The sequence below is a fragment of the Diaporthe batatas genome, assembly GCF_019321695.1.
Source record: "Diaporthe batatas strain CRI 302-4 chromosome Unknown Contig00012, whole genome shotgun sequence".
In the NCBI taxonomy this organism is placed as follows: Eukaryota; Fungi; Ascomycota; class Sordariomycetes; order Diaporthales; family Diaporthaceae; genus Diaporthe; species Diaporthe batatas.
Window position 1 is genome coordinate 423900 of NW_025408559.1, and position 26512 is coordinate 450411.

At 58.4% G+C, this 26512-nt stretch overlaps 11 protein-coding genes across 11 annotated transcripts; 5 read left to right on the forward strand and 6 right to left on the reverse strand.

Annotated features, from left to right (window-relative positions):
• Window positions 1-41: 41 nt before the first annotated feature.
• On the reverse strand, window positions 42-1871 carry KVR01_009917 (adenylate kinase ADK1). Its single transcript, XM_044793327.1, has 4 exons — window positions 1352-1871; window positions 1213-1265; window positions 946-1100; window positions 42-861 (listed from the first exon to the last, which is right to left on the reverse strand). Exons 1-4 carry the CDS (start codon window positions 1497-1499, stop codon window positions 399-401), a joined length of 819 nt encoding a protein of 272 aa, XP_044641165.1. The 5' UTR covers window positions 1500-1871; the 3' UTR covers window positions 42-398.
• Window positions 1851-5599, forward strand: KVR01_009930 (proteasome regulatory particle lid subunit RPN8). The gene is made up of 3 exons (XM_044791002.1): window positions 1851-3021; window positions 3096-3367; window positions 3432-5599. The coding sequence occupies exons 1-3, from the start codon at window positions 2829-2831 to the stop codon at window positions 4026-4028; spliced, it is 1062 nt and encodes a 353-aa protein (XP_044641178.1). The 5' UTR covers window positions 1851-2828; the 3' UTR covers window positions 4029-5599.
• Window positions 4403-5308, reverse strand: KVR01_009709 (uncharacterized protein; the record flags this gene model as incomplete). Its single annotated transcript, XM_044794726.1, has 1 exon — window positions 4403-5308. One exon carries the CDS (start codon window positions 5306-5308, stop codon window positions 4403-4405), a length of 906 nt encoding a protein of 301 aa, XP_044640957.1.
• Window positions 5592-7507, reverse strand: KVR01_010073 (coproporphyrinogen oxidase). The gene is made up of 2 exons (XM_044789686.1): window positions 6776-7507; window positions 5592-6684 (listed from the first exon to the last, which is right to left on the reverse strand). Exons 1-2 carry the CDS (start codon window positions 6995-6997, stop codon window positions 5659-5661), a joined length of 1248 nt encoding a protein of 415 aa, XP_044641321.1. The 5' UTR covers window positions 6998-7507; the 3' UTR covers window positions 5592-5658.
• KVR01_009656 (uncharacterized protein) lies at window positions 6783-7202 on the forward strand (the record flags this gene model as incomplete). The annotated part of the gene is made up of 1 exon (XM_044790430.1): window positions 6783-7202. One exon carries the CDS (start codon window positions 6783-6785, stop codon window positions 7200-7202), a length of 420 nt encoding a protein of 139 aa, XP_044640904.1.
• An 86-nt stretch (window positions 7508-7593) lies between the features above and the next one.
• KVR01_010086 (ubiquitin-like protein ATG8) lies at window positions 7594-9638 on the forward strand. Its single transcript, XM_044794003.1, has 3 exons — window positions 7594-8592; window positions 8726-8943; window positions 9013-9638. The coding sequence occupies exons 1-3, from the start codon at window positions 8503-8505 to the stop codon at window positions 9068-9070; spliced, it is 366 nt and encodes a 121-aa protein (XP_044641334.1). The 5' UTR covers window positions 7594-8502; the 3' UTR covers window positions 9071-9638.
• A 1886-nt stretch (window positions 9639-11524) lies between these two features.
• KVR01_009829 (uncharacterized protein) lies at window positions 11525-16453 on the reverse strand. Its single transcript, XM_044792676.1, has 6 exons — window positions 14972-16453; window positions 14693-14907; window positions 13876-14616; window positions 13522-13809; window positions 13139-13453; window positions 11525-13080 (listed from the first exon to the last, which is right to left on the reverse strand). The coding sequence occupies exons 1-6, from the start codon at window positions 15270-15272 to the stop codon at window positions 12574-12576; spliced, it is 2367 nt and encodes a 788-aa protein (XP_044641077.1). The 5' UTR covers window positions 15273-16453; the 3' UTR covers window positions 11525-12573.
• On the forward strand, window positions 15527-17878 carry KVR01_009716 (uncharacterized protein; the record flags this gene model as incomplete). Its single annotated transcript, XM_044790095.1, has 5 exons — window positions 15527-15556; window positions 15731-16294; window positions 16947-16965; window positions 17139-17358; window positions 17692-17878. 5 exons carry the CDS (start codon window positions 15527-15529, stop codon window positions 17876-17878), a joined length of 1020 nt encoding a protein of 339 aa, XP_044640964.1.
• A 536-nt stretch (window positions 17879-18414) lies between these two features.
• KVR01_009654 (uncharacterized protein) lies at window positions 18415-21333 on the reverse strand (the record flags this gene model as incomplete). Its single annotated transcript, XM_044794089.1, has 1 exon — window positions 18415-21333. The coding sequence occupies one exon, from the start codon at window positions 21331-21333 to the stop codon at window positions 18415-18417; it is 2919 nt and encodes a 972-aa protein (XP_044640902.1).
• Window positions 21334-22138: 805 nt separating this feature from the next.
• Window positions 22139-22444, forward strand: KVR01_009876 (uncharacterized protein; the record flags this gene model as incomplete). The annotated part of the gene is made up of 1 exon (XM_044793591.1): window positions 22139-22444. One exon carries the CDS (start codon window positions 22139-22141, stop codon window positions 22442-22444), a length of 306 nt encoding a protein of 101 aa, XP_044641124.1.
• A 157-nt stretch (window positions 22445-22601) lies between these two features.
• On the reverse strand, window positions 22602-26236 carry KVR01_009846 (uncharacterized protein; the record flags this gene model as incomplete). The annotated part of the gene is made up of 4 exons (XM_044790175.1): window positions 22602-23358; window positions 23412-23520; window positions 23585-26089; window positions 26155-26236. 4 exons carry the CDS (start codon window positions 26234-26236, stop codon window positions 22602-22604), a joined length of 3453 nt encoding a protein of 1150 aa, XP_044641094.1.
• Window positions 26237-26512: the final 276 nt, after the last annotated feature.

A 26512-nucleotide genomic window follows, 5' to 3' on the forward strand; every position in this document is an offset into this window, starting at 1 on the left:
TCTGGCTGCAGGCAGATCACCAAGAGGCTTCATCTATCCTGTGAGGTGCAACTTTTCTTCCATAATAGCATACAGGGCGTGAACCCGTGAGTATGAGTGCCGCCCGTCTTGATATACATTCATAGCACATTCGAGGAGCGATCCCGCCCATTCTCTCTCGCGCTCACAAGACACCGAGAATGCTTTCCTGATATTTGTTTCGCGACGCAAGACAACAGATTAGTTTGCCTGCACCCTGCTGTCCATCGTTTTCAGTTCCGAGATCGCGTCCCCCTTTCTACATTTGAGGTGGTATTATTCTCCTTGTCTCGTGACATCCAGAAGACCCATCGGCTAAATTTCTCCCGGGTGGGCCCAGCTGCAGGGCGTTTCAAGTAGTCGCGCGCACGCGGTGTGCTTTAACGACCGGCGATCCTGCTGAGGATGCCGGCGCCGCTGCTTTTGGCCTTGTCCTTGTCGCCGTCGAAGACGGCCAGCAGGCTCTTCCAGACCTGGCCGGGCTCCTGGCTGGCGTCGATGGCCTTCCAGATGCCCGTCTTCTGGTAGTAGCCCACGACGGGGCTGGTCTGCTGGTGGTAGGTTGCGAGGCGCTTCTTGAGCGCGTCTGCGTTGTCATCAGACCGCTGGATCAGGGGCTCGCCCGTGATGTCGTCGGTCATGGGCACCTTGGGCGGGTTGAAGGTCAGGTGGTAGCTCCGGCCTGAGGCCGGGTGCACCAGTCGACCGGTGATGCGCGCCACCAGCAGGGCGTCGTCGATCTGCAGCTCAACGGCATGTTGCAGCTTCTGGTTGCGGTCCTTCAGCATCGCGTCGAGGCTCTCGGCTTGGGGCACGGTACGAGGGAAGCCATCGAGGATAAACCTGACGGGATGAGGCGACTCGTCAGCAAGAATGGAATTCTCTGGTGGTTGGCCTGTAGGTCAGACAGAGCCAGTGGCGACTTACCCCCCCTTGCACTCCTGGTTGTTGTCCAGCTCGGCCTTGATCATGCCAATGACAATATCGTCACTGACGAGGCCACCTGCGTCCATGATCTTCTTGGCCTCCCGGCCCAGAGGGGTCTTCTTGGCGACCTGGGACCGCAGCATGTCACCGGTTGCCTATTGTTGAGTGATATACCGTCAGCGTCTCTCGTCTTCGTACCGCGCCATATGCCCTGGCCAGACCGGGCGCTATGGTGGTGAAGAAGCCTGGGAAACCGAATTGGCATACCAGATGACAGCAGTTGAACTTCTCCTTGATCTTTGGGGCTTGCGTGCCCTTGCCTACGATTCTCAGAGCTCGGTTAGCAAAGCCACGCCCCGCGTGAGCCGGCGCTGCCGTCGTTCCCACGCAAGCGACAAAAACTAACCAGCGCCAGGAGGACCGATTAGGATCATGCGGATCTGCTCGGCGGTGAGGGGGCCACCGAATTGCCTGGATTCGAGAGACTTTATGCGCGACTCGAGCCCCTCGAGCTTGGCGTGGAGGCCCTTGACTTCATCCTCGATGATGCCCATGGTGAATGGAGCGTTGACCTGGGAAAGGGAACCGAAAAGAGACGGGGTGTCGGTGGGAGCAACCGAGGCAATTGAATGCGACGGCAGAGGGCAGCAGGCCTGCTGGTGGTACAAAGAATCGGCAGAGAAGTAGCGACGAGGCTGAGAGTGGAGAAAGGGTTGCGCAGCAGCAGGGCAGATCTCGGTCTGGACAAGAAATCAGAAAAGCTGCTCACACGAGGGTGAAAGTTGGCCAGAAAAGCCGCGGTTCGCTTTTAAGTTACCACGAGCGACGTTCACAATCCAAGCCGGTCGGAGCTGCCCAGGCTTGCACGAGTAGCCCAGGTACAGGGGGTAGTCCCAAGCTGTTTTGGGGGGGGGGGTTGCGTCCCGGGGTTATCGGCCAATTGGGGTCAGACCAAGGCACTAAAATCTGGGAACCAGGTGGATGTCGGCTAACTCTATGAGCCTCTTGTCCGGCGAATTCGATCCACTCCACCGAACCTAGCTGGAAAACCAAACTGACGGCATGTGTGAGATTTGTGCTGTGGTCTACCAGCCCGCTGCTTCTCCAGCCTCCGAGACGGCGGTTGAGACGGGCACATGTTCCCATTTGCTTCGGGGTCCCACCACCGGGATCGCTGGGGATGGGACCTTGCAGGACGCAAGGCGCGACGTCGAAATAGGAAGCGAGGCTGGGCCGCTGGTGACGCAATTGTGGAAGCTGGCCAGTCCTTTTTTTGTATGGTCCTCTACGGGCCGCTTGGGCCGGTCTCAAATCGACACCTCGAGGAGGTGCAATCGTTATGTGATGTTGAAAAGCCTTCGAGGCATTTCGGACGGTGCCCAGTATATTTGTTGAATATAATAAACGTGTTGAGCCAATCTCAGCCGGCAATCATGCCAACCATCGATGTTTCACAGTCCTGTTCATGATTCCTGCGTGGGGAAGCTTTGGCTGGGATTGGCTAGATGGTACACAATGTTCATGTAGTCGGTGATGTCCTCGTTGACAACTTGCTGAGAGAGGATAGTGTTTTCTTGATGTCTCCTTCCCGAGGCAATTTGCTGAGGTTGCTCTATTCCCGATGAACGGGGTTTGAGCTTACGGAAGGGTTGACCAACCCCCAGCCTGCCTAGGTACCTAGGTACCTACCCGGACAGATAGTCATGCCTGCCTGCCCAGGGAGCTTGGCTCGTGCTTGCTGCCCCTGCCCGTCTTGGTAGCTTGACGGCGGCGAAAGGCAGCCGCCATTACGCAGCTGCTCAACTCCAACACCAAACGGTCCACCAATTCGAACCTCCATCTCCCTTTCCCAGCCGCATCATCACCCCCTCGATACCCTCACGATGCCTTCCACAACGACAGAGACCTTGTCGCTGGTGGAGGAGCGGAAAGTCAGCGTCGCTCCTCTCGTACTGCTGTCCGTGGTCGACCATTACAACCGTGGCGCATCCACATCATCAAAGAACAAGCGAGTCGTCGGTGTATTACTAGGACAGAACGATGGCAAGGTGGTGCGAGTATCAAACAGCTTCGCAGGTCAGTCCGCAACCCTCATCGACCCCCCCCTCCCTGCTGGCAGCATCTGGCGATCTGACACTGGTCTTCCACAGTCCCGTTCGAGGAGGACGAGAAGGACCCATCCGTCTGGTTCCTAGACCACAACTATATCGAGTCAATGAACGAGATGTTCAAGAAGGTCAACGCGCGGGAGAGGTTAATAGGCTGGTATCATTCGGGCCCAAAGCTGCGAGCCTCCGACCTCAAGATCAACGAGCTGTTCAAGCGCTACACCCCAAACCCACTCCTGGTCATCATCGATGTACAACCGAAGGAGGCCGGCGTGCCCACAGACGCATACTTTGCGGTGGACGAGATCAAGGATGTAGGTTGAGCTGCCATCATGCGTTCTGCTTACTTCTCAGGTGCTGACGAGATACCAATTATAGGACGGCACAACAGCATCCAAGACCTTTGTCAACACAGCATCCATCATCGAGGCCGAGGAGGCAGAAGAGATCGGAGTCGAGCATCTGCTCCGTGACATCCGCGATGTTGCAGCTGGCACCCTGTCTACGCGCGTGACCAACCAACTCCAGTCCCTCCAAGGCCTTCACTTGCGATTGCAGAACATCCAGGTGTACCTGAAGAAAGTCCTCGACGGCAAGCTTCCGGTGAACCACGTCATCCTGGGTAACCTGCAAGACGTCTTCAACCTGCTGCCGAACCTGTCGACGCCCTCAAAGGGCAAGGGTGAGAGCGAGCTGAGCTACGCGCTGAACGTCAAGACCAACGACCAGCTCATGGCGATCTACCTGAGCTCCCTGATCCGCGCCATCACCGCCTTCCACGATCTCATCGAGAACAAGATCCAGAACCGTCAGCAACAGGAGGAGAAAGACGCAGCCAAGAAGGAGGGCGAGGAGAAGGAGAAGGATGGGGAGAAGAAGTTGAACGGAGACAAGGCGACAAATGGTGTCAACGGAGAAGTCAGCAAGGAGAGTTCGGAGAAGAAGGACGACAACCCAAAGGATAAGAAGAAATAGAGCACGGGGAATATGGAAGGGCAACAGGGCCGGCGCAACGGACCATGACGCATTGTACGAGTTCAGGACGACATAGAAAAGTGACTGATCCGCGGCTGGGAGCACGGATCTGTTAATATTTTGGGAATTGGCCGTATGGTTCATGATAGGAGGCCGACGGTGTACCCAACCAGAATCATATATGCCTTGAGCAAAACAGCACCCAAAAGAGCCCAAACCCCCCGTCTCGTGTTTACGCCTGCCTGCCGTGGATTCATCCGCAGTGCCTTGTGATTCAAATGCGAGTTGGTCCTAATCATGCGTGGCCCTTGAGGTGTCTGTACCAAAAATATCATGGTGCATCTCTACAGCGCTCACCCAAGGCCATACATGGATCAGACATCCGCAAACACACCTGCCATTTCCTCCCTTGTCACCTCCCACCTGTTCACATACCTGTCCAGGCCCGTCTGCCAGCGCTCGGCGAGGACACAGGCCAGAAGGTGCTTACAGCAGGGTGGCACGCCGCCTGCATCTGTGCAGCCATCGAAACTGACGCCGCCAAACTGCCACGGCCCGCCCTTCCACCCCCCGTCCCTGTCCTCCGCACTATCGCCATCGTCCTCCGCCGTGGTCATTGCGGGCACGGCGTCCTCTCCCCTACCCTCTGCCGGGACGAGGAGGGACGGCCCCGAGAGGGACGGGAACGCTGAGAAGGCGAACGCTGCGCACGTGCAATTCCACGCCGCCGTGTGAACGACGTAGGCCCTCTGGCTGCTGCTGCTGTTGCTGCTGCTGCTGCCACCGGTGGCGGCACTCGCGGACGCCGCCGCCGCCGCGTCGCCGCCGTAGGGCCGCCGTGTTGGTTTCTGCGCGGACCGCACCGTGTACACCGACAGTGCTGGTGCTGGTGTTGGCGGTGCCCCTGCGCCCGCGGGATCGCGCGCCTGCGGGCCCAGTTCATGCTCCTCGTGGGTCTCATGAGCAGTCCCGCCCGGGGCCAGCAGGCGCGTGACCAGGCCCCTGTCCAACAGGTCCAGCGCGGGCAGCAGGAGTGACGGGAACAGCACGTGCAGCGTCGTGAAGAGCGGCCGGTGCCTGGGGTCTATCAGCCTGAGGGGGTTGGCCCGCGGTTGGCCTGTCCTCTCGGGGAACGGGTCGGCCCTGGCCGCTGTGCTTCTGTTCTGCGCTGTGTCATCCCCGAGGTCTGGTCCGTCAGGCGCTGGGATCCTGGAGATCTGGCTTAGGAGCGAGGTCAGGAGCTGCCTGGGTGTTGGGAGCGCAGGCGGCGGTGACGACATCTTGCTACGCTGTTGCGGGTGACGGCCATTGGGAATTACTGCTGTGAGCTGGCTTGAATATCTGCGGGTTGCAGCATTATGCGGGAAAAGTGAGGTTGGCGCAAGGCAGACATTGATCACTTGACGAGTTGTTGAGGCTGTAGAGCCTAGCAAGACTGACACCTGAACCCGAGAGGCCAAAAGCCGACCTCATTATTTGCTGCCCACCTAATCGACCGCCCCTAGTAGGACCACAGCGGCAAAGATTTACATTGTCATGGAAATTTTCCTTGCGGAATCTTTTGGAATCACTTTTTACTTTTACAGGACTATACAGGATCTACAAGACACTTGGGCCCCCATGTGCCCTCTCATACCCACTCCTTGGGCTCCTTGAGGATCTGTGTCAGCCTCTCCTCCCGGGGCCCTGGAGGTGTGTACATGTATTTCCAGCTCGCCGTCAGGGGCAGGCTCATGAGAATACTCTCTACTCTCGCCCCGGGCGTGTTCAGCCCGAACGCGGTCCCCCGGTCGTGCACCAGGTTGAACTCGACGTACTTGCCCCTGCGGATCTGCTGCCATTCCTTCTCCTGCTCGTTGAACGGCATGTCCTTGCGCCTGTTGATGATGGGGATGTACCCCGGTAGGAAGCTCCTCAGCCCGTCCTGGATGAAGGCAAACAGGTTCTCCTTGTCCGCCACGGTCTCGTCCAGGTCGTCGAAGAAGATGCCGCCCACACCGCGGGACTCGCCGCGATGCTTGTTGTAGAAGTACTCGTCGCACCACTTTTTGAACCTGGGCCAGTACTCCTTGTTGTGCTTGTCGCACACGTCCTTGAGTGTCTTGTGGAAGTGGATGGCGTCCTCGTCGAACAGATAGGACGGCGTCAGGTCCGCGCCGCCGCCGAACCACCAGGAACTCGAGCTCCCGTCAGGGTTGGCCGTCTCGAAGTATCGGTAGTTCAGGTGCACTGTCGGGGCCATGGGGTTGCGAGGGTGTACGACCATGCTCAGCCCCGCGGCGAAGAACTCGAGGCTTTCCGGGATCTCGCCGTCTCCGCCAATGTTCTTGTGGTTGGCGCGCATCTTCTCGATGGCGCCCTTGGGCAGGGAGCCGTAGACGACCGAGACGCCGACGCCGGCCTTTTCAAAGACGTTGCCGTCCTGGAGGATACATGTGATGCCGCCGCCGCCCTCCTTGCGCTGCCACTCGTCCTGCTGGAACCTGCCGCCGTCGACCTCGCCCAGGCCCTTGATGATCTCCTGCTGCTGTTCCTTGATGAACTTCTCCATGCGCAGGCGCATGGGCGACTGGTCGGTCACGCCAGATTCGCGCTTCTCGAGGGCATCGCGCTCAGGCAGGGACATGGTGTCGAGCTGGGTAGGCTCCCTGGCAAGCTGCATCCACGAGACAGTGAGCCGGTGTTCGTCAATGCCGTGGGCAAAGGGTCAGGTCAGGTCAGGTCAGGTCATGGGGGGAGCTCCGTACTGTTGTGATGAGGGCCGTGGAGACGAGGGCCACGCCTGAGAAAGCCAGCCAGTGCGAGAAGCTGGAAGAGGCCGGGCCGGTCAATCGGGGGGCGGATGCGTCCGAAGAAGCCCTGCGGGTGGCAGCCGTGAAGAAGCTTGGGGGTATGCGCCTGGAACAGGTGAGCCTGGATGTGAAGAAGCCGTCCGCTGCTGCGCGGAGGGCTCTATTTCTCGAGGCCATGGCGGAGAGGAAGGGGACAGTTATACGGCTGAGCCCGGATCTCCGAGGAAATGGAGGATGGGGCCCGGGCAGCACACCAAGGAGGATTGTGAGGCCACTGGCGGAGCAGCTGGAGGTGTTTTGTCGGGAGGGAGACGGGCGTGGCCAAATCAGATGTTGGCCAGGGTCTATTTACAATGGGCAGATGTGGTGCTACTGCGCATGAGCTCAGCTCACCCTGTAGCTCCCGAGTCAGACGTGATTGGCTGGCCGGCACCCTCTGCGGGCAACGAGCCGACGATGGTCATGGACGATCATCATGGTTCGAGAAATGGGTGAGCCCCGGCGTGCAGGAATAGCCACAGCTCCATGCCAGTCAGGCCCTCTGGTCCCGGTGAGATGCGACCTGTGCGGCTCGTCGTGTGGGGTGACTTTTGTCGTGGACAGCAGATTTGAGCAAGGCCGGCTTGGTCCGGCTCACGGCTCACGGGTCCATGGGTCAACCGCCACCAGGGCCCAGGGCTGATCAGCTAAGGATGGTGTGGATATAAAGACTCGGAAGGCCAGGACACACGTTGTGATCTGTATAGATGCCCTTCAGGTTATAACTACATACGGAGCACTGCTGCACAGTTATGTTGTGTGTGCCCAGGTACGAGTGGTCGATAAGGGACAGGAGCTGCCGATAAGGAGAGAAAGGGACATGTCGTCATCCGAGATCTGCAGTGGGCATTGTTTCCCTCCTTTGCTGTGCCCAGCCGTTGTTCACGGTTGGATGGAACTTGGGCAGGCAGGCAGGCAGGCAGGCAGGGCAGGCACCACCAGGCATGGCTCTAATGTAACGGACAGATCCCACGAGAACAAAACACATTCCAGGTGCCACCCTGCTTCCGGTCAAGTCGGCCGGGTGACTCTGTTCACGTGGGTTGGAGGAGGAAGGCAGGCGAGGCGGGCAGGCGGGGAGCAGGCATTCGCCCGTCCCCCCTTGGTCCCCCCTCGGTCCCCTTGAGGCTGGAGGGGCCCCCATGTTCCACCCCAGGCTGCAGGTGCCTCCGTCTCATCGGTCAACTGATAAGGGACACCGCCTTCCCCAAAGCTGCGAGGTACAAGCTGACTTGTGGAAATGTCCGCTGCCCCTAACAGCGCATGGCCGTCGAAAGCCGCCATTCCAGATAGTGTTGAGATGGTCGCCCCTTTAGTCATTACTCCCCAGCCCCGCCTCTTCCGTCACGCCTAGCTGGCTGACCATTCAACCATTCCGGCAACCTGGGGGGTCGCCTTGGTCAGTCACAGGCGCCAGCCCGTCGACGCACATACTAAGCCAACCCATCCTACAACCTACACCTTCACTCTTCCCATCACCATCATCCATCACAGTAACCCTCCTTAGACGTAAGCTCTCGACCTCCTCCTACCTGCCCCTTTGCATCACTTCACCACAGAGGTGCTGACGGCGCACGCCGCATCCACAGACAGCCAGACCTAACACACCGCATCCGGCCACAACCTCACCGACTCTAGCCACAATGCGATCCAAGTTCAAGGACGAGCACCCCTTTGAGAAGCGCAAGGCTGAGGCCGAGCGTATTCGCCAGAAGTATCTCGACCGTATCCCAGTAAGTATCTCATCGCCGTCCCCGAGCACATCCGCCGCCCGCCGCCGCCCGCCGCCGCCGCCCGCCGCCGCTGCTGCCTGTCGCAGCCTCCATATTGTCCGCCGAGCAACAGCTGACACGCCTTCTCTCCCAGGTCATCTGCGAAAAGGTCGAGAAGAGTGACATCGCTACTATCGACAAGAAGAAGTATCTCGTACCAGCAGACTTGACCGTCGGCCAGTTCGTCTACGTCATCCGCAAGCGCATCAAGCTGTCCCCAGACAAGGCCATCTTCATCTTCGTCGACGAGGTCCTTCCACCAACAGCAGCACTCATGTCATCTATCTACGAAGAGCACAAGGACGAAGACGGGTAAGAGCCCCCCCCCCCCAAACTCGCAATGTCGGGGGCCGAGCTGACACGGTTCACCCCTCAATATAGGTTCCTCTACATCACTTACTCGGGCGAGAACACTTTCGGAGGCTTCGAGTCGATCTGATCCTGCCGGCGCAGCCTCGCACTGCCTCTTCTCGGCAGAATGATACCTCGACATGACTTTTCAGGCGACTCTTGGGGCGTTTTCGGGTTGGGATCGATCAGTGGGGTCTGGATGATATTTACGCAGAGTGTTATTACCTCGTAGCTGAGGAGCTCGTTCCAGTCTGAGGTTCACACAGGAAGGGGTTAGATGGCCGGCAAGAGGCGATGGACTTGCTTTCTGCGCCACTCTGTTGTTAATTGCGTGCGGTCCCGCCCCTCCGGTCTCACTACTTACTGATATTTTTCCGAATTTGATCGCGTTGACGACATCCTTCTTTCTTGCTGAGCTCCCCCCTCCCCTGTGGCGCTCCATGGCCACGGTCGGGGATAGATTGCGACAAGATCCGAGCTCTTCCTCCTCCACTACTGGACGGTTATGTGCCTCGTTGCTGCCCCTATAGTCTAACACAAGTTTATATTTTACGCGTGATTTCTTGGTCATCACAATTGCCGCGGCTTGGCTGGAAAGCTTCGCCCTGGTCACCGACCGATGATGCTTGATCAGGTGTTTCGTGTGTAGATTGTGGGTTTTGGAGACACAATGTGATAGAGAAAGACTTCAGGAAACCCTGGGAAGCTTGCCAAGATAGATGCATGTGCCCTGATCGCAAGCACGTGGCTGAGGAACCACACAGGCAGGCGTATGGAGGACGAGCAGACCTCTTCACCCCGCCGAGTATCCATACCGCCGCTGTGGACCGCTACCAAGCCATATCATCAGCGTTTGTGGACCCATCTGTTGTGTGTCTCCCCCCATGCCTCTCTTGTTTCGGGGCATAGTATATTTGGGTGATATGCTGTGCTGATTAGGCACTAACTAGATAAACACTATGGTTTGGGTACCGGGTTGCCGTTGAGGAGAATAGTGGTTTGTCTGTGTCCCAGACCCATAATTGCGCTTGCGTGTCGCCAATTTAGTACATCATTTGTCTCAGCGAGGTTCAGATGGGTAAGCTCGACGCTCTAGCTTCATTCCTGATCGCAAACGGTGTAGATGATTGGATTCAGACTTGATGAGCACGCTTCACCACACCTAACCATGGTGAGATCAAGACAAGATCTCGATATGTGAATTGCAAAAGCGTCAAGGTAAATGGAATTGCGGAAGGTACGTCAGCTTGGCCTCGAGCGCGCCCTGCCAATACAAGTCTCGGCGCATTCTTAGATATGTACACTAGAGTATCCCATCGGAAGGAGTATTTAGGGGGACCGGTGAATGAGGGCTTTGCTACCTAAGGGTAGTCTAGAAGTTGTTGATTTAATATGACCAGGAAGTGTCAAGCTAGCGGAGGATAAACAAGAAATCCTTAGAAGTGAGATCAGACCCTCGAAAGTGACTACAAGACCCCCTTTTAACACTTAATAAATCTTCTACACGAACACTACACCCAATCCATGCGGACACGGAATTAAAGAGCAGTCAATGAACGTCACTATAGTCCTGGTGTTTCGCATCCAGGCATAAAACTTCCCTCTCAGTTTCATGATACAGGCAGACAGGTGAATCAGCATATCTGAATAGGTCGATAAGTTGTAACAAAACCCCTTCCAGTTCAACTACTGTAAGTCTTAGTTTCATCACAGGGAGGCTTGTTGGTACAGCCCGTGCTGTCTCTCGATCCGCCTTGAAATATGCCATATGTGGCGACTGAGATATTGATTGACCCAGGCGCGGCTCTAAATTTTGCGTCAAAATGCTGTGATTCTTTTTGAGCTTTAGAGTCTAGATCTTGTTCCTTTGCTATGCCCTTGTGTAGAAAATCTCAGGCACACCGGCCCAGTGGGTTGGTTGGCTTTGAGGCACCCGGTCCTGAAGTCTGGCTGGGAGACAACCGTGAGCCCAAACTTGTCTTCGATTCCACATCAGTTGACATCTTTGAGACTTACTACCTATGTCTCCGTCCCTCAACGGTCCCGCCTGATCTCCTATTCCGAAGCAAATTCCAACTAGACTTCAGTTCCGCTTGGGTTCAATTCTCAAACACTTCTTCCGAGATGGGAAATATCTCAACTGTATAAAACAATGAAACTTTGAGTGCAAAGTAAATTGGGGTCTTTAGAGGATGAGGAGCTGCGGTCCTGCTTCGCCACAGCTACCTTCCACCCGCTCGCTGGGTATTCCGACATAGTCGAGGAACGGACACATGACAAGTCTTCAAAACACTGTAATGTGCCATGGCGCAGCCGTACCCAGGCACAGCACAAACAGGCTACTGTGATTGTACGGGTTTCAAAGGGGCTATCACGTCCTCGGGAACCGTCACCGCCGCCGGCGGCGGCTCACGGATCACTGTCAGTGACCCGGCTTCGCCTACTAGTCTCCCAAGGTGCGGCCGTAGGAACTCCCGCACTCTGCGGATATACGCTTAGAGGGCCGCAAAGCAGGACAGACCAGCACAGACAAACTTCAATGTTGTTATTTTAACGGGTATGATTGCGTTTCTTTCCATGGCTCTGATGAGAACGAGCCTCGTCCAGTAGCTACTACTTTACTTAGGACATCATTTGCTACCAACAACCCAATACCGACGCCGAGCCGTGAACAAGTAGAGAGCAACCCAGGTATGAAAACGAAAAAGATACCCCACGGATCCCAATAGCCTACCCAGGATTTCCGTTAACACCAGCGACCGTGACTTGCTTTTCGGGAGACCTAGTGGTCTCCGCCTGCTGCTCATCTCAGGCCCCTCTCTTTCTTCATCACCCGGTCAAAAACGGGACTAGCTGTCCAAAAAGTCAGAATAAAACACAGATTATTTTCTCCTGTTGATGAGTATGCACCGCAAACAAGCAATTGGGGTTATATGACACCGATAAACGCCACGAAAGCAGTAAACCCCCCCAGAGGTAATCGTACAAGTTGCGGCGTGCTGGGGCTCTCTCGATGAACACCCGGTCTTTCATTATCATTCCAGTTGCATTGGCGCCCTTGCGTTTCAGTTCGTTTCCCAGATTATGACAGCAAAGCTCATCACAACCATCATGGCTCACACTCGGGCCCTCTTGGTGCGTCTCGGCGGGTTGCATGGGCTTCCTGCCGCCGGATTGGAGGGAGGTAGGAAAGTCTCAACCTTTCTAGGTCCGCGTTAGCCTTCGCTCGCTCTTTGCGAGGCTCCGAGTCGTTGCATGATGCTAGAGCTAGATTGTAAGCGCCGCGATGCTTATTGGATAAGTCATCTGAGACTATCCCAACACTCGAGTCGAAGCTTTGGTTGACTGGTCCAGCGCGTGATCTATCAGCTTTGCCGTTTCCTATGGGTGCTTCGAACCGGGTCCTGGCGGAGAATACCGCTGATTAAGTAAAAGACGTGGTATTATTGAACGCCGGTCATGAAACTGAAAAAGCCGCCACCATGCTTGGTAAGGATCCAAACGCCGGCGGAAGAGGATGCGCAGGAACCCTGAAGCCTGTCACCCGTTCTACCTTGATTTAGGCCACTCGTGATGGGCCATCCGGCAGCTTTATGCTGGATTGCCCTTCATTCGCTTCTGCATCCGGGGCGTTGGAGGCTTCGTCTTATTGCCGGTAACTCCATTGACCTGAGGAACGCCACCAGCAGCTGATGGCGTAGGCGCGTTCCCGGAGGCGTCTTCCTCGACCTTCACAGCAGAGGGGCGTCTTCTTTTCTGGCCGGCTGGTGATGTAGTAGCGCTAGCGTTCGAGCTGCTCCCCTGCTGGCTGTGTTGCATTGCCATGGCGGGCGCCTGCATTGCTCCTGCGGCGGGACTGCCGACGTGGGGTGAGCCTGGAAGCTGGAGATGGGCGGCGTGAGGGCTCGCGCCCATCGGGAACTGGCCGAAGCTTGGAGTGCGCGGACCATTTGGCATGACCTGGCCGTTCATGGCTGGTGCACCAGCCTGAGGGATCTGGTTTGAAACATAATCGTCCAAGACCTGGTACGCACCCATGGTCGGATGCTGATGGGCAGCTTGGAACAGGGGGTTCATTGTCCCCATGACCTCGACAATCTGCCGGCCCCTGCGTTAGTAGTGATCCAAGCTACAAAGTAGGTGTTGGATTCAGTACCTCTAGGAATTGAAATTGCTGCTCCGTGATTCCTACACCGTGCTTGACGGCGGAATGGGGGATGTCGAGGTCTGGGGGTGGATTCTGAGGGCTCTTCTTCGGCCGGGGCTTGCTCTTCTTGCTCATTTCAGGCGAGGCTTGTGAGCTTTCCGAGTTGACCGTGCGCCATTCCTTGATCCACTGATGGTTGGGCTTCGCGCCATCGACGACCACAGTCCTCGAGACGTACTCATCGTGATCTGTCGAAACAAATTCAAACAAGTCGATTTTCTGTTCGGCGTCAAACTGAAGACGGAGGTTGCCAAGGTGAACGACCTAGTTCCAAGGAGGAAAAAGACTAGTAAGTAACCACTCTCAAGAACGTATAGCAACAAGAAACCTACATGTGATGTCTCGAACCACATTGTGACACTGGCGTTGCTGTTCTCGATGAAATGGCAGTCACCCGGCAATGGCTTGTCTGTCGTGCCTTGGCCGAGCTGCAGTTCTATCTTGGACGCACCGCTGGCCTGGAAGTAGTGCGGGATGGCCGGGAAGTTCATCTCAACCTGCTTGTCCCCCGAAGCCTCCGTGTCGGCTTTATTGCGAACATTTGTCCGGTATATACCCCTAGGAGAAAAGAAGCGGTGCACAAATTCCTGCCAGTGTGCAATATCCTTGTCTTTGGCTTGCTACAAACAGAGAGTCAGTACTCGCGTGGAAATCGGTGAGGCGCGGTTCACCAGACCAAGACTTACAGATGAATAGCCACTGAGGTGCTCTTGGAAATTCATCAGCCGAAGCAAACAATGTCCTTTCATGCCCTCGCGCTTCGACGCCTGAGCCTGAGCCTGAGCAGCCATCATATTAGCCTGATGTTGCGCGACTAGTTGGGCGGCCTGCGGCTGGTTTGATTGGGCCTGCGCCTGAGGCTGTTGCTGGGTCGGCTGGGTCGGCTGTTGCTGCTGCTGGGTCGGCTGTGCCTGGTTTGGACCCTGTGGCTGGCCCTGGTTTGGCTGAGGGCCGTTGGCTTGCGCGGGTCCGCCCTGGCCGATCTGCTGCTGAGGTGTGGGCTGCGGCGGGCCAGGTTGAGGTTGCGGCTGTTGCTGCTGCTGCTGCTGCTGATGCGGCTGCGGCTGCTGTTGTTGCTGCTGCTGCTGGGGAGGAGTCTGATGGGAGGCTTGCTGCTGGGCCTGTTGCTGCTGCTGCTGGGCCTGTTGCTGGGCCTGCTGCTGGGCCTGCTGGGCCTGCTGCTGCTGCTGGGCCTGCTGCTGGGCCTGTTGTTGCTGCTGGGCCTGCTGCTGCTGCTGGGCCTGTTGTTGTTGCTGGGCCTGCTGGGCGTGGTGAGCTTGCATAGCCTGGAGTTGGGCAATATTGATCTGGGGGTTGATCTGGCCGGGCTGATTGGGGTGTTGCCCCTGGGTCATCTGCTGGTTCGCCGCCTGTTGCTGCTGATGTTGTGCCTGTATTAAGTGCTGCTGTTGCGCGGCGAGGAGGGCCTGTACATGATCGGTCAGATCAATTGCGCGAGCAAAAAGTGGCTACCAAGCCCGGGGGGATGGGATAGAAGCTTGCCTGTTGTTGTTGTTGGTTTGGCGCCTGCTGCTGACGAGCAGCCATCTGCCTCTGCTGCATCGCTTGGTACTGTGCCATATGTGCAGGATTGATGTTCGGAATTATCATGCCTGTTGGGAGGGCCCCACCGTACATCTGTTGTGCCATCATCTGTCTCTGCTGCTGCTGCTGGATTGCCTGGAGGCGCTGTTGTTGCATGTGCTGTTGTGCTGCATCTAATGGGATTGAAGTTAGACCAGAGGCATCAAGAAGACGGGTGGGGCGCACGAGGCTACTCACAGTTCATCTGGGTGACTGGCTGCTGGGGGAACATGTGCTGCACGTTTGGGTTTAAATGCTGCATAGCGTGGGCGTTTGCACCGGGAGGCATTCCGGCGCCCATGAGGGCTGGGTTGACCTGACCGCCAGCGCCGGATACGGCCATCTGCTGGGCGAGGTGGTGTGGAATTCCGGGCTGGGAGCCGGGCTGGCTTGGATTATGAGCCATACCCGGAGCCATGTGATGGCCGGGAGGGACACCGGGGTGCTGCATGCCACCAGGATGTGGGAAGTTCTGCGGCACCTGCATGCTTGCCATCATCTTCGACCCTCCGCGGCGTGGGTATTGACGCTGTGCCTATCCTGAGCTCTCAGAGTCGCATGCGCTGGCTCTTGCAAGAGGGAAAGGGGAAGACAGAGCTGGCGATTGATGGACCGGGGCCGACTTTTTTTTTGTCGCAGCAGGCGCAGTCACCAACACGGACACCAATGGCGGACGGTCGGGGGGGGGCGTGTGGCGGGTCGCGTCGATGCGACGGGGGCAGTGGGATGCGGTCGCGGAGGATCGTCGGCACAATGGCGAAGCAGAGGTCGGCGGCGCGAGGAGTGAGTGATCGCCGTGGATTATATCGAACGAGGACGGGATGCGGGTTGGCAGGGCTGGGTCCAAACCGAACAAGGAAGGGCGGATGATTAAGGCACGGCGGGAATCAAACGGACGGCGGGTGGCTGACAGACGTTGGGACCAGGTTGAGAGAGTAAGGCCCAGGGGATTAACAGGAGAGCCGTGCTGCAGCCAGAGTGTGTGATTTGCAATTGCCCGGGCCGGTTCAGCGGGTGGGGGACTGGGGCGAGAGGCAGCGCTGGCCGAGCGACACGACAGCACGCACAAGCAAGGCTGTTTTGAAGCCGGTCGTGAAGTGGGAGAGTGGGCGGGCGGCGGTGGGCAGCAGAGGTGACAGCAGTCGGGGGGGTGGTGGGATTCCCAAGGTGCAGTGCAGGTCGGGTTCAGGTGCAGGTTGTCTGTCGACGGTCGAGGCTGGTGCAGCGGATCGACGTGTCTGGGACGGGACTGGGCTGGACTGGGACCGACTGGGACTGGGGAGACAGCAGAGCTGCCAGGGGACCACGGGCAAAGGAGGGACGGGGCACGAAAGATTTGGGGGAGGGGGGGGGGTGCTCCCGAAAAAGGCGATGAGATGGGGCGGGCCTGGCAGGCTGACCGCAGAGCCTGTGGGCGGACGGCCGACGATCGCCCAATCGAATATGCGGCTGGCGGGGGTGGGTACAGATAGGCCGAGGAAGAGTCCTGGTCAGGCTGCTGCCCCAAGTCTTATGGCACAGGTTCGTTCTTGTTGTCTGTGTTGGAGAACCCTGGCACATGGAAACAGCACAGAGAGCAACAGGATTGGGTGAGATAATATCCCGGAGGCCAAAGGAAAAGGGCAGGAGTGAGAGGGAGAGAAGAGAAGAGAAAAGAATCAACCACTATGTTGGAACGGAGCATGCTGTATAGTGTATAACGTTGTGGTGCCGAGCAAGGGCCTAGGTACCCAGTATAGTGCACATAACGGGGCCAGACCTCTCCGTATGCCGTCTCAGAAGCCCCCAAGCTGTCCACTCACAGGACACGGGATTCCCCGCAGCCCAGGGCACGGGGCGCGTGATGCTGGCCCTCTGACAGTAAGACTGTTGAAATAGCCACGACCCCTGTCCCTCTCTGGTGAAAGCCGCCCAGCTTATCTCCATCGCAGGAACCCGTCGGCAGCCTCGCTGCGTCCAACATGAGGGCGGAGGTTACCTAGGTAGACCATCATGCTGACGGTGGGAAGATATTACTCAAATATCCAGTCCGTCAATCAGCCAGTCGACGAGATGTGCTCTCTACGTGGGCCGGACCAGAACCCGACGGGCACCCAGGCACCCTGGGCAAGGACGGGAATCTGTTTGGGCTCCTGACCAGGCCACGCTAGCGACGCCGTCTCCTGATATGCAGGTATCAAGGAGGTACCGAGGTACAAGGTGCAACTCAATTTTGCGCCGGGCCGACAGGGCTCCGGCCTGGCCAATGCCGGCCGAGATCAGCAGCAGGTGGGTATGACAATCTCGCAGCGCTAGACAACGGCCAAGATTTTCCTTCAACTTCCACAGAGGTCCCACCCAGCCGCCGGGTGCTATAAAATTTCAGCCTCATCGCGCAGTAAACTTCAACCAACCTCTGTTCACCACCTTCTCGCCAACAACCTCCCTTTCCCTCCCTCCCCCTTTTCTCTCGAAAAACGCGGCGTCCCGTCCCTCGAAGCCTCCTATCCGCGCACAGCAGACGGGCATGGGCATGAGCATGCCATCCCACCCCCTGACGCGCTCTGGCTTGCTATTTTGAGGGACGGGACGTCAGCACTACGCAGGTAGGCTCACGCCCTCTTTCATTTCTTCTCAACGCATGAACCACTCCAAGACGGGTGACAGCCTTTTCGAAGGCCCGTTCCCCCCGCCCAAAAACCTTCATTTGATGACAACTTTACACAATTGTCTTCTTTTCCCAACTGAATCGACCATGAAGAAATCTAGTCTGTTCGGGTTCCCTCGCGTGCGCCTTCGCAAGCGCATTGACGATACCTGTTACTTGCCAGTATTTTCTGTCTGAATCTATGAAGGATGCCCTCTTTTGCACGCGAAACCATGAGCGTTCAACGACGCGACCACGTGGTGGGCACATCCGCTGACCTCTTCAACTACAGGAAAACTGATCAATTGCTACACCTCCACAAGTGGGAAAATGCTAACCCGACCAGCTCCACAACCTGCGACAGCCAGAAGAAAAGGTTGGTACCCGTTATTTCCTCAACGTTCTCCCCCACTGGATCGCATGATGAAATTTCCATCGACATTCGCAGTTTCCACTCGAGTTCCCATTCAAGCCTATAGGTGAACAGATGAGGGTTAATTCTTCCTTGGATGTCTGATTGATCAACAAAATCCCCTTGCATTGAACCCGTCACAATTGTCACCGCACACTTGCTGACCTGGTTCACAGTCTTCTAGGTTCCATCATTCAGCTGGACTCTGGCAGGTGTCCGATGCCGCCATGAAAAGGTGCGGCCATGCCTGGAAACCGACATTCCTTGCCAAGCTGTCTGCGCTGAATTGGCTCCCATGTAGTAGCAGCTATGAGCAAATACATTTTGATAGAGTAATCAAACTGCATACCTACTTAGCGAATCTCCAGTACCCCATCCGATTGGGTATGTTCCCATGTGTATATTCCTATGCGCCTTGCAGCAAAAACAGATGCCGTCCGGTCCTTCTTTTTAGCTCTTTCGTAAACACCGTCAAAGCCAGCCGCAGACAGCCAACCAAATGTAATCATACATGGTCACAAAGTCGCGCTGAACAAAAAAAAAAGAAAGAAAAAAAAAAGAGTCACATCGGGTAGATGGGGGCCATCTTCAGGGTTTGGCCTTCTAAGCAACGCTCACCTCCTCCCGGTTGCTGTTACCTCTCGCGACCCGTCCGCCGACGATGCCCCTCCTGTTCCTGCCCGTCCGGCCCCTGCCGAGCCAGTTCAGCTTCAGCAGCTTGGTCAGCTCCTGCACCCGCATCGTGCCCTCGTCGCCGCCCTGACCCGTCCCCGCCAGCACGCTCATGCACTGCAGCATCCGCCCCACCATCTCGGTGACCTGCTTGCTGTCCTCCACGTTCTGCTCACGGAGTGACAGCCCGAGCAGGGAGGTCGACGAGGACCCCGGCCCGGCCCCGCCGCCTCCGCCCAGGCTGAGGCTGCTGTTGCCGGGCGTCAGCTTTGGTGGCCGCAGCGAGTGCGCAGACGACATGTTTAGTGAGTCCGAACCGCCGTTACTGTGAGCCCCGCTTGACGCGAACGAGACGTTGGACAGGCCCCGGCTGCGCCCGCCCGCCGCCAGGTCGCCCAGCAGCGTCGTCGATGTCGAATTGTAGCTCGCAGTTGACGGGTCCAGCGACATGGCTGTGCCTGGTCTCTGCTGCGGGGCAAAAGGTAGCCCCGGCGCTGACTCCGCGCCGGGAGAGGTGGACATGAAGGTGTCTGCCTGCATGGGGCTCGCGAGTGCCATGCCAGGCAGGAACTCAAGCGACAGCCGTGAGAAGAGGGTCTTCAGTTTCTCGTAACGCGGGAGGATCACCACGTCACGGAAGCTCGTGAGCACCAAGGTGCGTATGTCGAGGACGGCCGACGCCGGCGCAAGGTTGACGTTGCCATCGCCTGCTGGCGAGCTGGCTATCACGCCGCCCCAGAAATCGCGGGCCTGCTCCGGCGTCATGAGCGTGCCGTTGCCGGCGAACTCCTGGTCCAGGGGTAGGAAGACGGCCTGTAGGTAAGGCGTGATGTGCGTAAACACGGCCATCCAGGCATCAACTAGGGCTGGTATCATGCGGTCTTCCGAACCCTTGAGAAGATTTCGGTCCAGACTGAGGAAGCCCGTCTGTAGCAGGCTACGGAGGTCTTCCAGCACCATGTTCGGGGACCGCCGTTGTATACAGTACTGGAGATGCAGTACCACAACGCGGTTGAAGTCCTCGATTGGCAATTTGAGCTCTTCAGCCTCGAAGATTACCAGCAGCTTTGCCCTCAGGTACGGCCAGGCATCGTCCAGTGACATGCTGTTGAGGCCGTATTTGGCGGAGTCGATAGGTTCCTGGTACATGGGATGTGCGCTCGTAGACCCCAGGCTACCCGGCCCAGCCCAGTCGATCGGATTGCTGACGGATTCGTTCAACTCGGCCTTTTCCTCCTTGCGGCCGTGCCTGAGTGCTCGCCCACCATGCCGTAGGTCAAGTCCGCTGATATTCTTGAACGCGCCCGAGTTGAACGTGCCCGAGTTTGGGCCGGGGCTTGACGGCACGTTGAAGTTGTAAATGCTGCTCGGGGCACTTGGATCGGTGGGCCGCGAGTTGCTGGCTGCAGAGGATAGCTGGAGGTGATAGTCATCTTTGTCCTTGGGCTTGATCCTCTGTCGAGATAAAAAGTGGTGTTTCTTCTCCTTGGCTTCCTTCTCAGCGGGCGGATCCGCGGGTCGGATGGTCGCGGAGGACGCATTCGCCATGTTATAGAAAGATTGGCCGGTAGAGTCCAGACTGGTGGTGCTGAAGTTGGCCCTCTGCAAGGCAGAAAGAGCAGACCCTATCTTGCTCGGACTGGGCAGCGGCTTGTCCTTTGAGTCCCCCTTGGTCCCAATCTTGCCGGGCCGAGAGAACAGTTTCACCTTGGACGACTTCTCTGGTTTCTTCTCCGGTAGGGGCGGCGGAGGAGGTGGAGGCTGGGGTATTGTCTGGCTCGATATTGGTGACGTCTGTCCAGAACGAGGGAAGACAACGTTGGCGGCCGTGGTGGCAGCATTGCTCCCCAGCAGCCCATTGTGGTATCCTTGGCTGCCAAATCCGGTCTCCCTGGGCGCGCTCGCCTCGGTCAAACTCAGGACCGGGGGGTTCAGCTGACCGCTACCCCTCTTGCCCGTCGGCTGTGGGACTTCGTAGTGGTCGCCTGGCGTAGGGACAGTCTGCGAGCGCTGCCGTGAGTGTTGCAGCATCTGCTGCGACTGCTGGTGACTGAGGACGGCGGCCTGTGCGGCGATGTGGCTCGCAGGGAGGTCGCGCTGGCTGGGTGACTGTTGAGACATGCTGCCGTAGGAGGACAGATTCGACGTGGAGATGGATGGCAGGGAGGGCTCGAAGGCACCGGCGTTTTGCGAGTGCTTGCGCGAGTGGCCCAGAGGTCTGCTCATGCCGGTGCCGGCAGTGGACGGTGGCAGGGTCAGAGGCGAGGCGTTGCGGAGTTGTGGGTCATGGCTACCGGCCACTGACCTCGCTGCGACAGCGGCAGCTGCGGCGTTTGCGAGGGGCGAGGGGGTCGGGCGGGAGAAGTTCTGCAGGCTGGCGGTGCTGGAGTTGGAGTGGGCGGTGGTAAACTGCGAGTACGACGGGGTGGAGGAGCCAGCGGGTGCAGGCGATGGTGCCTGCTGTGGGAACTGTGGGTTGTACTGTGACGTAGGGCTGCGTGCTTTGGCGATATGTATGGAGATGGAGTCTTCGCTCGAGGATGATTCGACCCGTCGCACTCGCGGCCGCTGAGGTGGTGGCAGGTCTGCGGAAGCGGCGGCGGCGGCAGCAGCAGCAGCAGCAGCATTAGCACCCGGGGGGTAGAAGGACTGCAAGTCGCCTTGGTTTCTGTTGTTGTTGATGTTGCTGCTGTTGCTGCCGTTGTGGTTGCTGCTGGCGGCGCTGGGGTGAGTGGCGGTGTTGTACGGAGTGTATGTGTTGCTGCTGCCCTGGCTCGGCTCGTTTCGAGGCAGGGGCGCAAAGCTCCCAGGGGCCCTGCCACCCCCCAGCTGGGGTCGTGCTGGCTGCATTTTGTTCTCGTGGGAAGGAGGTCCGGGGCGAGTACTCCGTACATGTGAGAGAGCTGCTACCTCTTGGCCGGTGGCCAGGCAGGCGAGGTTTCGGGTATCAGATGTTAGGCATTGGGCACGCCGTTCGTCCCAGATCACCAGCGTCTCGACAAGACGTCACGACTTATGCATCGGTGCATTGGGCGCAGGGAGTCCGTGTGCGCAGTCGGATGGATGGATGGAGAGAGACAGATGGAAAGAGAACGAGACTCATGCGGCCCGCAAAGAGGACAGGTGATGTGAGGTGAGGTGAGGTGAGGTGAGGTGAGGTTCTCTGGTCTTGTTAGCCGTCCGTCTAGGCTCGGTGGTTGGAGTCCTAGTGTGAGGCGGGCAACTGGGCGAACTTGGGGCTGCGACCGCCCGCCAAATCCATCAGCGATCCTCTCCCATTTAACCCCTTGTCGAAACAGACGCAAGGGATCCCGCCGATGACCGCATCCCCCATTCCTTGGTGTTCACACGCTGGCACCCCTGCTCCCACTGCTCCTCTGCCGCTGCAGTGCCGCAGGCTGGCCCGCAGCTCTGGACACTACCCCACCAAGCCCACCATTCAGCCTCCAAAAGTTTCGTGTGCAGCACGCTCCCAGGCACAGTTCCCAGCGGCGTGCCCACCGGCGATCTTCGCAAGGTTTGTTGTCTGTCCGTCTGTTTGTTTGTCAAGACCACCCGTCCCGACTCCCGACTCCTTCCCTTGACCTTGTCACCCAGACAAGCTGTGGCGCCCAGACAGACAATACAGCATCTCATCCTCACGCGTTTGCCTGCCATGGCCAGCGACAGCCAGAAGCTGTCCCTCACCGGGACCTACTCATCACCCGCCAACCCATCCTTCACCACCACCCACGAGCTGCAAGCGCCCCCTTCTGGCACCGTGAATCCCTCTGTCCCAGACAAGACCAAGTATCTGAGCGACCTGCGCAAGGCCGTTGCGACCATGCAGGACCACGTCAACAAGGAGCTCACCTCGCGCATGGAGGACGACAAGGCGAGGGAGGCAGGCAAGAACGGCAAGCCAGTAGTCGACGACGTGAAGGAGGAGGAAAATTACGGAGAGGAAGTCCAAGGAGAGTAGGCCTGATGCATCAATGCTACTCATATGAGCACTTGAGGCGACAGGCGGAGGAGAGGGGGGAATGAGATGAGGCACGATGGGTATTGCTACAATGCTCCTCGACTATGCTATGCGCCCCCACCCCCCATTCCAACATGCAACAAATCCCGTCTGAAATTTAGCCGTCAAATCCTGATGACCGCTGGCTGGTGGTACCCCATCCTCCACCGCTCCTCCCGGTCTTCCACGGTCCGGTCGTTGTGCTCACTGGAGGCGTGATGCCCCAGGTTGACGCCTTGCGGATGCTGTCGCTGAGCCCCGTGCTCGTGCCGGACCCCACGCTTCCGGCTGCCGATGTCGAGAAGGCCCTCTCGCTTCGGTTCAGGCACCCGTAGTGCAGCACCGAGTTGTCGGGGAGCGCGGCGACGACGCTGCCGCCCAGGCGCTTGTGGCACACGCCGCACACCCTCTCATCGCTGATGATCACCCTTCGGTTGCGCCCGCCCTGCCCGCCCGCCACGCCGTCGCCCAGGAGCAGCAGCGCCTGGCTCGCAACCAGCTCCGTCTGCCGCAGCCCCGCGATGATCCGGCTCGCATTGACGGCCGAGTTGGCCGAGCGGATCCGGCCTTGAAAGTACGACTCCAGGTCTGACACGGGAAGCGTGTCCGGAATCAGTGACAGCGTCGACGCTGCGGGGAGCCGCGAGCCATGCTTTGACAGCAGGCTCAGCGCCGGTGGGAGATTCGGCTTGTTGGGCGGTGGGGGGTTGAGGTACAGTGACAGCAGGGTCTGGTAGATGGACGGGCCCGCCTCGTCCGTCTTCTCCTCGGACACCGTGGAGGGCTTCTGTGTTTTGAATGCGCCGGGGGAACCCACCGCCCCGGAGGACGGCGGCCTTGGTACCTCTTTGGAAACGTGAACGCGATTGCAGTATCTAGATCGCCAGCGTCAGACAGGCAGAAAACGAGGGTGACTGGCTCAACATACTCTTCAGCTTTGTGATAGTCCTGCATCTTGAAGACGTAGATCATGAGCGCCTGCCTGTCCTCACCCATGTTGCTAAGGACAATGGCTTGAGCTTCATAGAATGCCGGATCTGTAGAGGGGGGTTGGTAAGTCTACGGAGCAGACAGTGAGTGCAGGGGGCCCGTGAAACTCACCATCACCCTTGAGCAAGGTGAAAGCTCTGGTTAGGCTATACTGCCTCGAGTCCTTGAGGAAACTAATCAACCTGGTCATGTTGTTGTCCCACTCCGCATCCCGCGTGCCGGCCTCCTTGAGCTGCTTCACGAGCAGGTCGACCAGGCGCTCATGATACTCAGGCGTGAGGTCGTTCAGCTCGTTGATGATGTGCTCCAGGTACCTCACCTCGAGGCGCGTGTCGATGGCGCCCAGGAAGCGCACAACCCTCTCGCGGGGCAGTGTCTCGGCATTCTCCGTGTCGCCCAAGAACACCTCCATGGCCATGTCCGGCGCACGGCGCAGCGCCCACTCGCTGAACTCGAGGATCAGGTCGATCATCTCGGGCGGCAGGTTCTGCAGGTAGCCAACCGTCCTGGTCGGGCCGTGCAGCGACGGGGCGCGCTCGTCGGGCTCCTCACCCTCGCCGAACCGCTTCAGCAGCTCTAGTGCCTGCCGGTGAAGCCGCTTGCCGTAGAAGAAGTCAACCAGCTCGTTGTAGCGGTCATGTTCCACCAGCTTCTCGTTGACTACGTCCGGGTCGCAGAAGTTGGGGATGCGGAACAGCGAGCTGGCCAGAGTCGGCGCAGAGAACATGTAGGCGCGGAACAGGCACGTGTCGACAATCTTGAACGTCTCCTGGAGTTGCTGCTCGAGCACATCATCCGACTCGTCCCTGCCACCGGTGGTGCTGATCAGGCTTTTCAGCGCCTCTTCGCTTGATCCAGACTGTGAGACCTTGGTCTTGAGCCTGCCGCTCACAGGGTCCAACACGCGCTGGAGCCTTGCGCGCGTCCCGGCGAGGAAGCCTCGGAGCTCAAGAACGGCCTCCTTGAGGTTTTTGCCTTCGAGCGTGTGGCTGTCGTCGGCTGCCTTGGATGACTTGCTCTTGACGCTCATCGCGTCGTCGTTATCCACCCCTCGCTTGGCAGATGAGTCTACCGAAGATGTTTCTGGGTCCTTGGGCTTGCTGCGATGCCCTAGTAGCATTCTTGCAAAACCCGACCCCATCGTTGCTGGTGATAATGTCTCCTCGGCGGTCGTGGAGGCCGCATCGGTATCCTTACGTGCATGCTCGTCCTCCTGTGGCTCAGACGGCTTCCCATTGGTCTCGTCCGGCTCAGACTCGCTACCGCTGTCATTGTCGTCGGTGTCCCCGGACAAGTCTCCCGCGATCGATCTCGGAAAGAGCCGCAGCACTCTTTCGGGTGGCGCATGCACTGCATCTTCGTTGAATAAGTCCATAGACTCGCGGTACTTCTTCTGGCGGAACAGCACCTCGGCCTTTTGCATCTTGACCTCCCTCATCGTCTCGGTCTTGTTCTTGAGCAGCGCATCCTCAAGCATGCCCAGCACACTGATAGCCTCGTCATACTTCTGGGAACTGACCAGCTCGTCGACCTGGCTGTCGTAGTCCGTCGCGTCCATCTTCCACACCGCCCTGTCGCTGCTGATATGAAACCCCTTGCCCGCGTGCGCGAGGCTGACGGTCGGAGGAGGGAAGTGCATGTTGGCTGCCCCGGGGAGGCTAATGTTCTGGAGGAGGCTCAGCGTGTCTGGGTTGCGCACCTCCAAGGTGCCCTTGGACGGCGGCTGCAGGGCCAGGATGTAGGGATAGCTATAGCCGACGCTCTCGGGGGCGCTGTGCCAGGGGATCTGCCGCTTGTTGGGCAGGGGCTTGCCCTCATCGGTGATGAAAAGCGTGTTGATGTCCTTGGCCAGCAGCATCTGGCCGTCGGCGAGCTTGGTGGCGAGGGGTCTCGGCACGTAGCCGCCGAGGCCCATGTAGCCCATGCCCGCGCTGCTCATGGCACCGAAACGGTTGCCCTGGCCGCCTGCGATGGCGCCTGGCGCCACCACATCCTCGACCTCGTGCGACAGGACGTCGACCAGGACATAGCCCGAGTTCATGCCGCAGACCACCTTGGTGGCGCTGGCCCACGTCACCGTCCGGATCGCCTCAGCCAGCACCACCTCGCTGACGTCGGGGGCCAGCTCGCTCTCATGCCAGCGCCACAGGAGCAGCCTCCTCTTCACCGCAACTGCCATCCGGCTGATGATCTCCGGGATTCCCGTCTCCGAGTCCCGCACGATGTTGCTCGTGACGGCGAAGCATGACGCGTTCTTTGTGCGGGGCAGCGGCGCACAGCCGTCGACAGGCTCGTAGGACTGCAGGTCGTGTAGAGAAATAGCATAGTTTGATAGAGAAACCAGCGTGTTGGCCTCCTTGATGATTGCGAGCTGCTCGATCGTGCGGTTGGAGAACTTCTCTACCTCGCGGAGTAGGTCGGTAGGCTTCGTTGCGGCAGGCTTGCTGGGAGCGGAGGGCTGCTGGGAGGCGCCATCAAAGCCATGGCCGGCAGAATCGCCCTGGGAGACGGACGATCCATTGGTGCTTTGGGCTTGTGATAACGAAGGAGGTTCGAGATCGTTGAGTCGATAGACACGTAGACTGCCCGTGTTGAGGCCGACGAGGACGCGGTCGCCTAGAGTAGGCAGTGAGCAAGCACACGGGGTCGCTCGAGGCCCGTTTCGGTGGCTGTACACATACCATAAGCAAGTATCGTCTCTATTTTGGACTTGTCCCTCTGCTTGAGCTCGATGATGGACCGAGCTGTGAATGCGGAGAGCATGGCTGCGACGGGTGCGCCGCTGGCCGTGCAGCAGGGGCTCGGGACGCTATGGGAACATCAGGGCTTCGAAGTCGAGTCGGGCTGTCTGGGCCAGGCAGGTATGCCGATGATCCTGCCAGCTGGACACGGTCTTGTTGGGTAGGTCGCAAGGGCTGTATGTACAGCTGTTCGTGGAGCCTCGTGACCCCTGCAGCGGCGACAGAGAGCTCCGGTTCGCGCAGATGACCGCATCGCACGGGGGCCGACGGAGTAGGCAGTCTAAGTTAGGTATTTAGT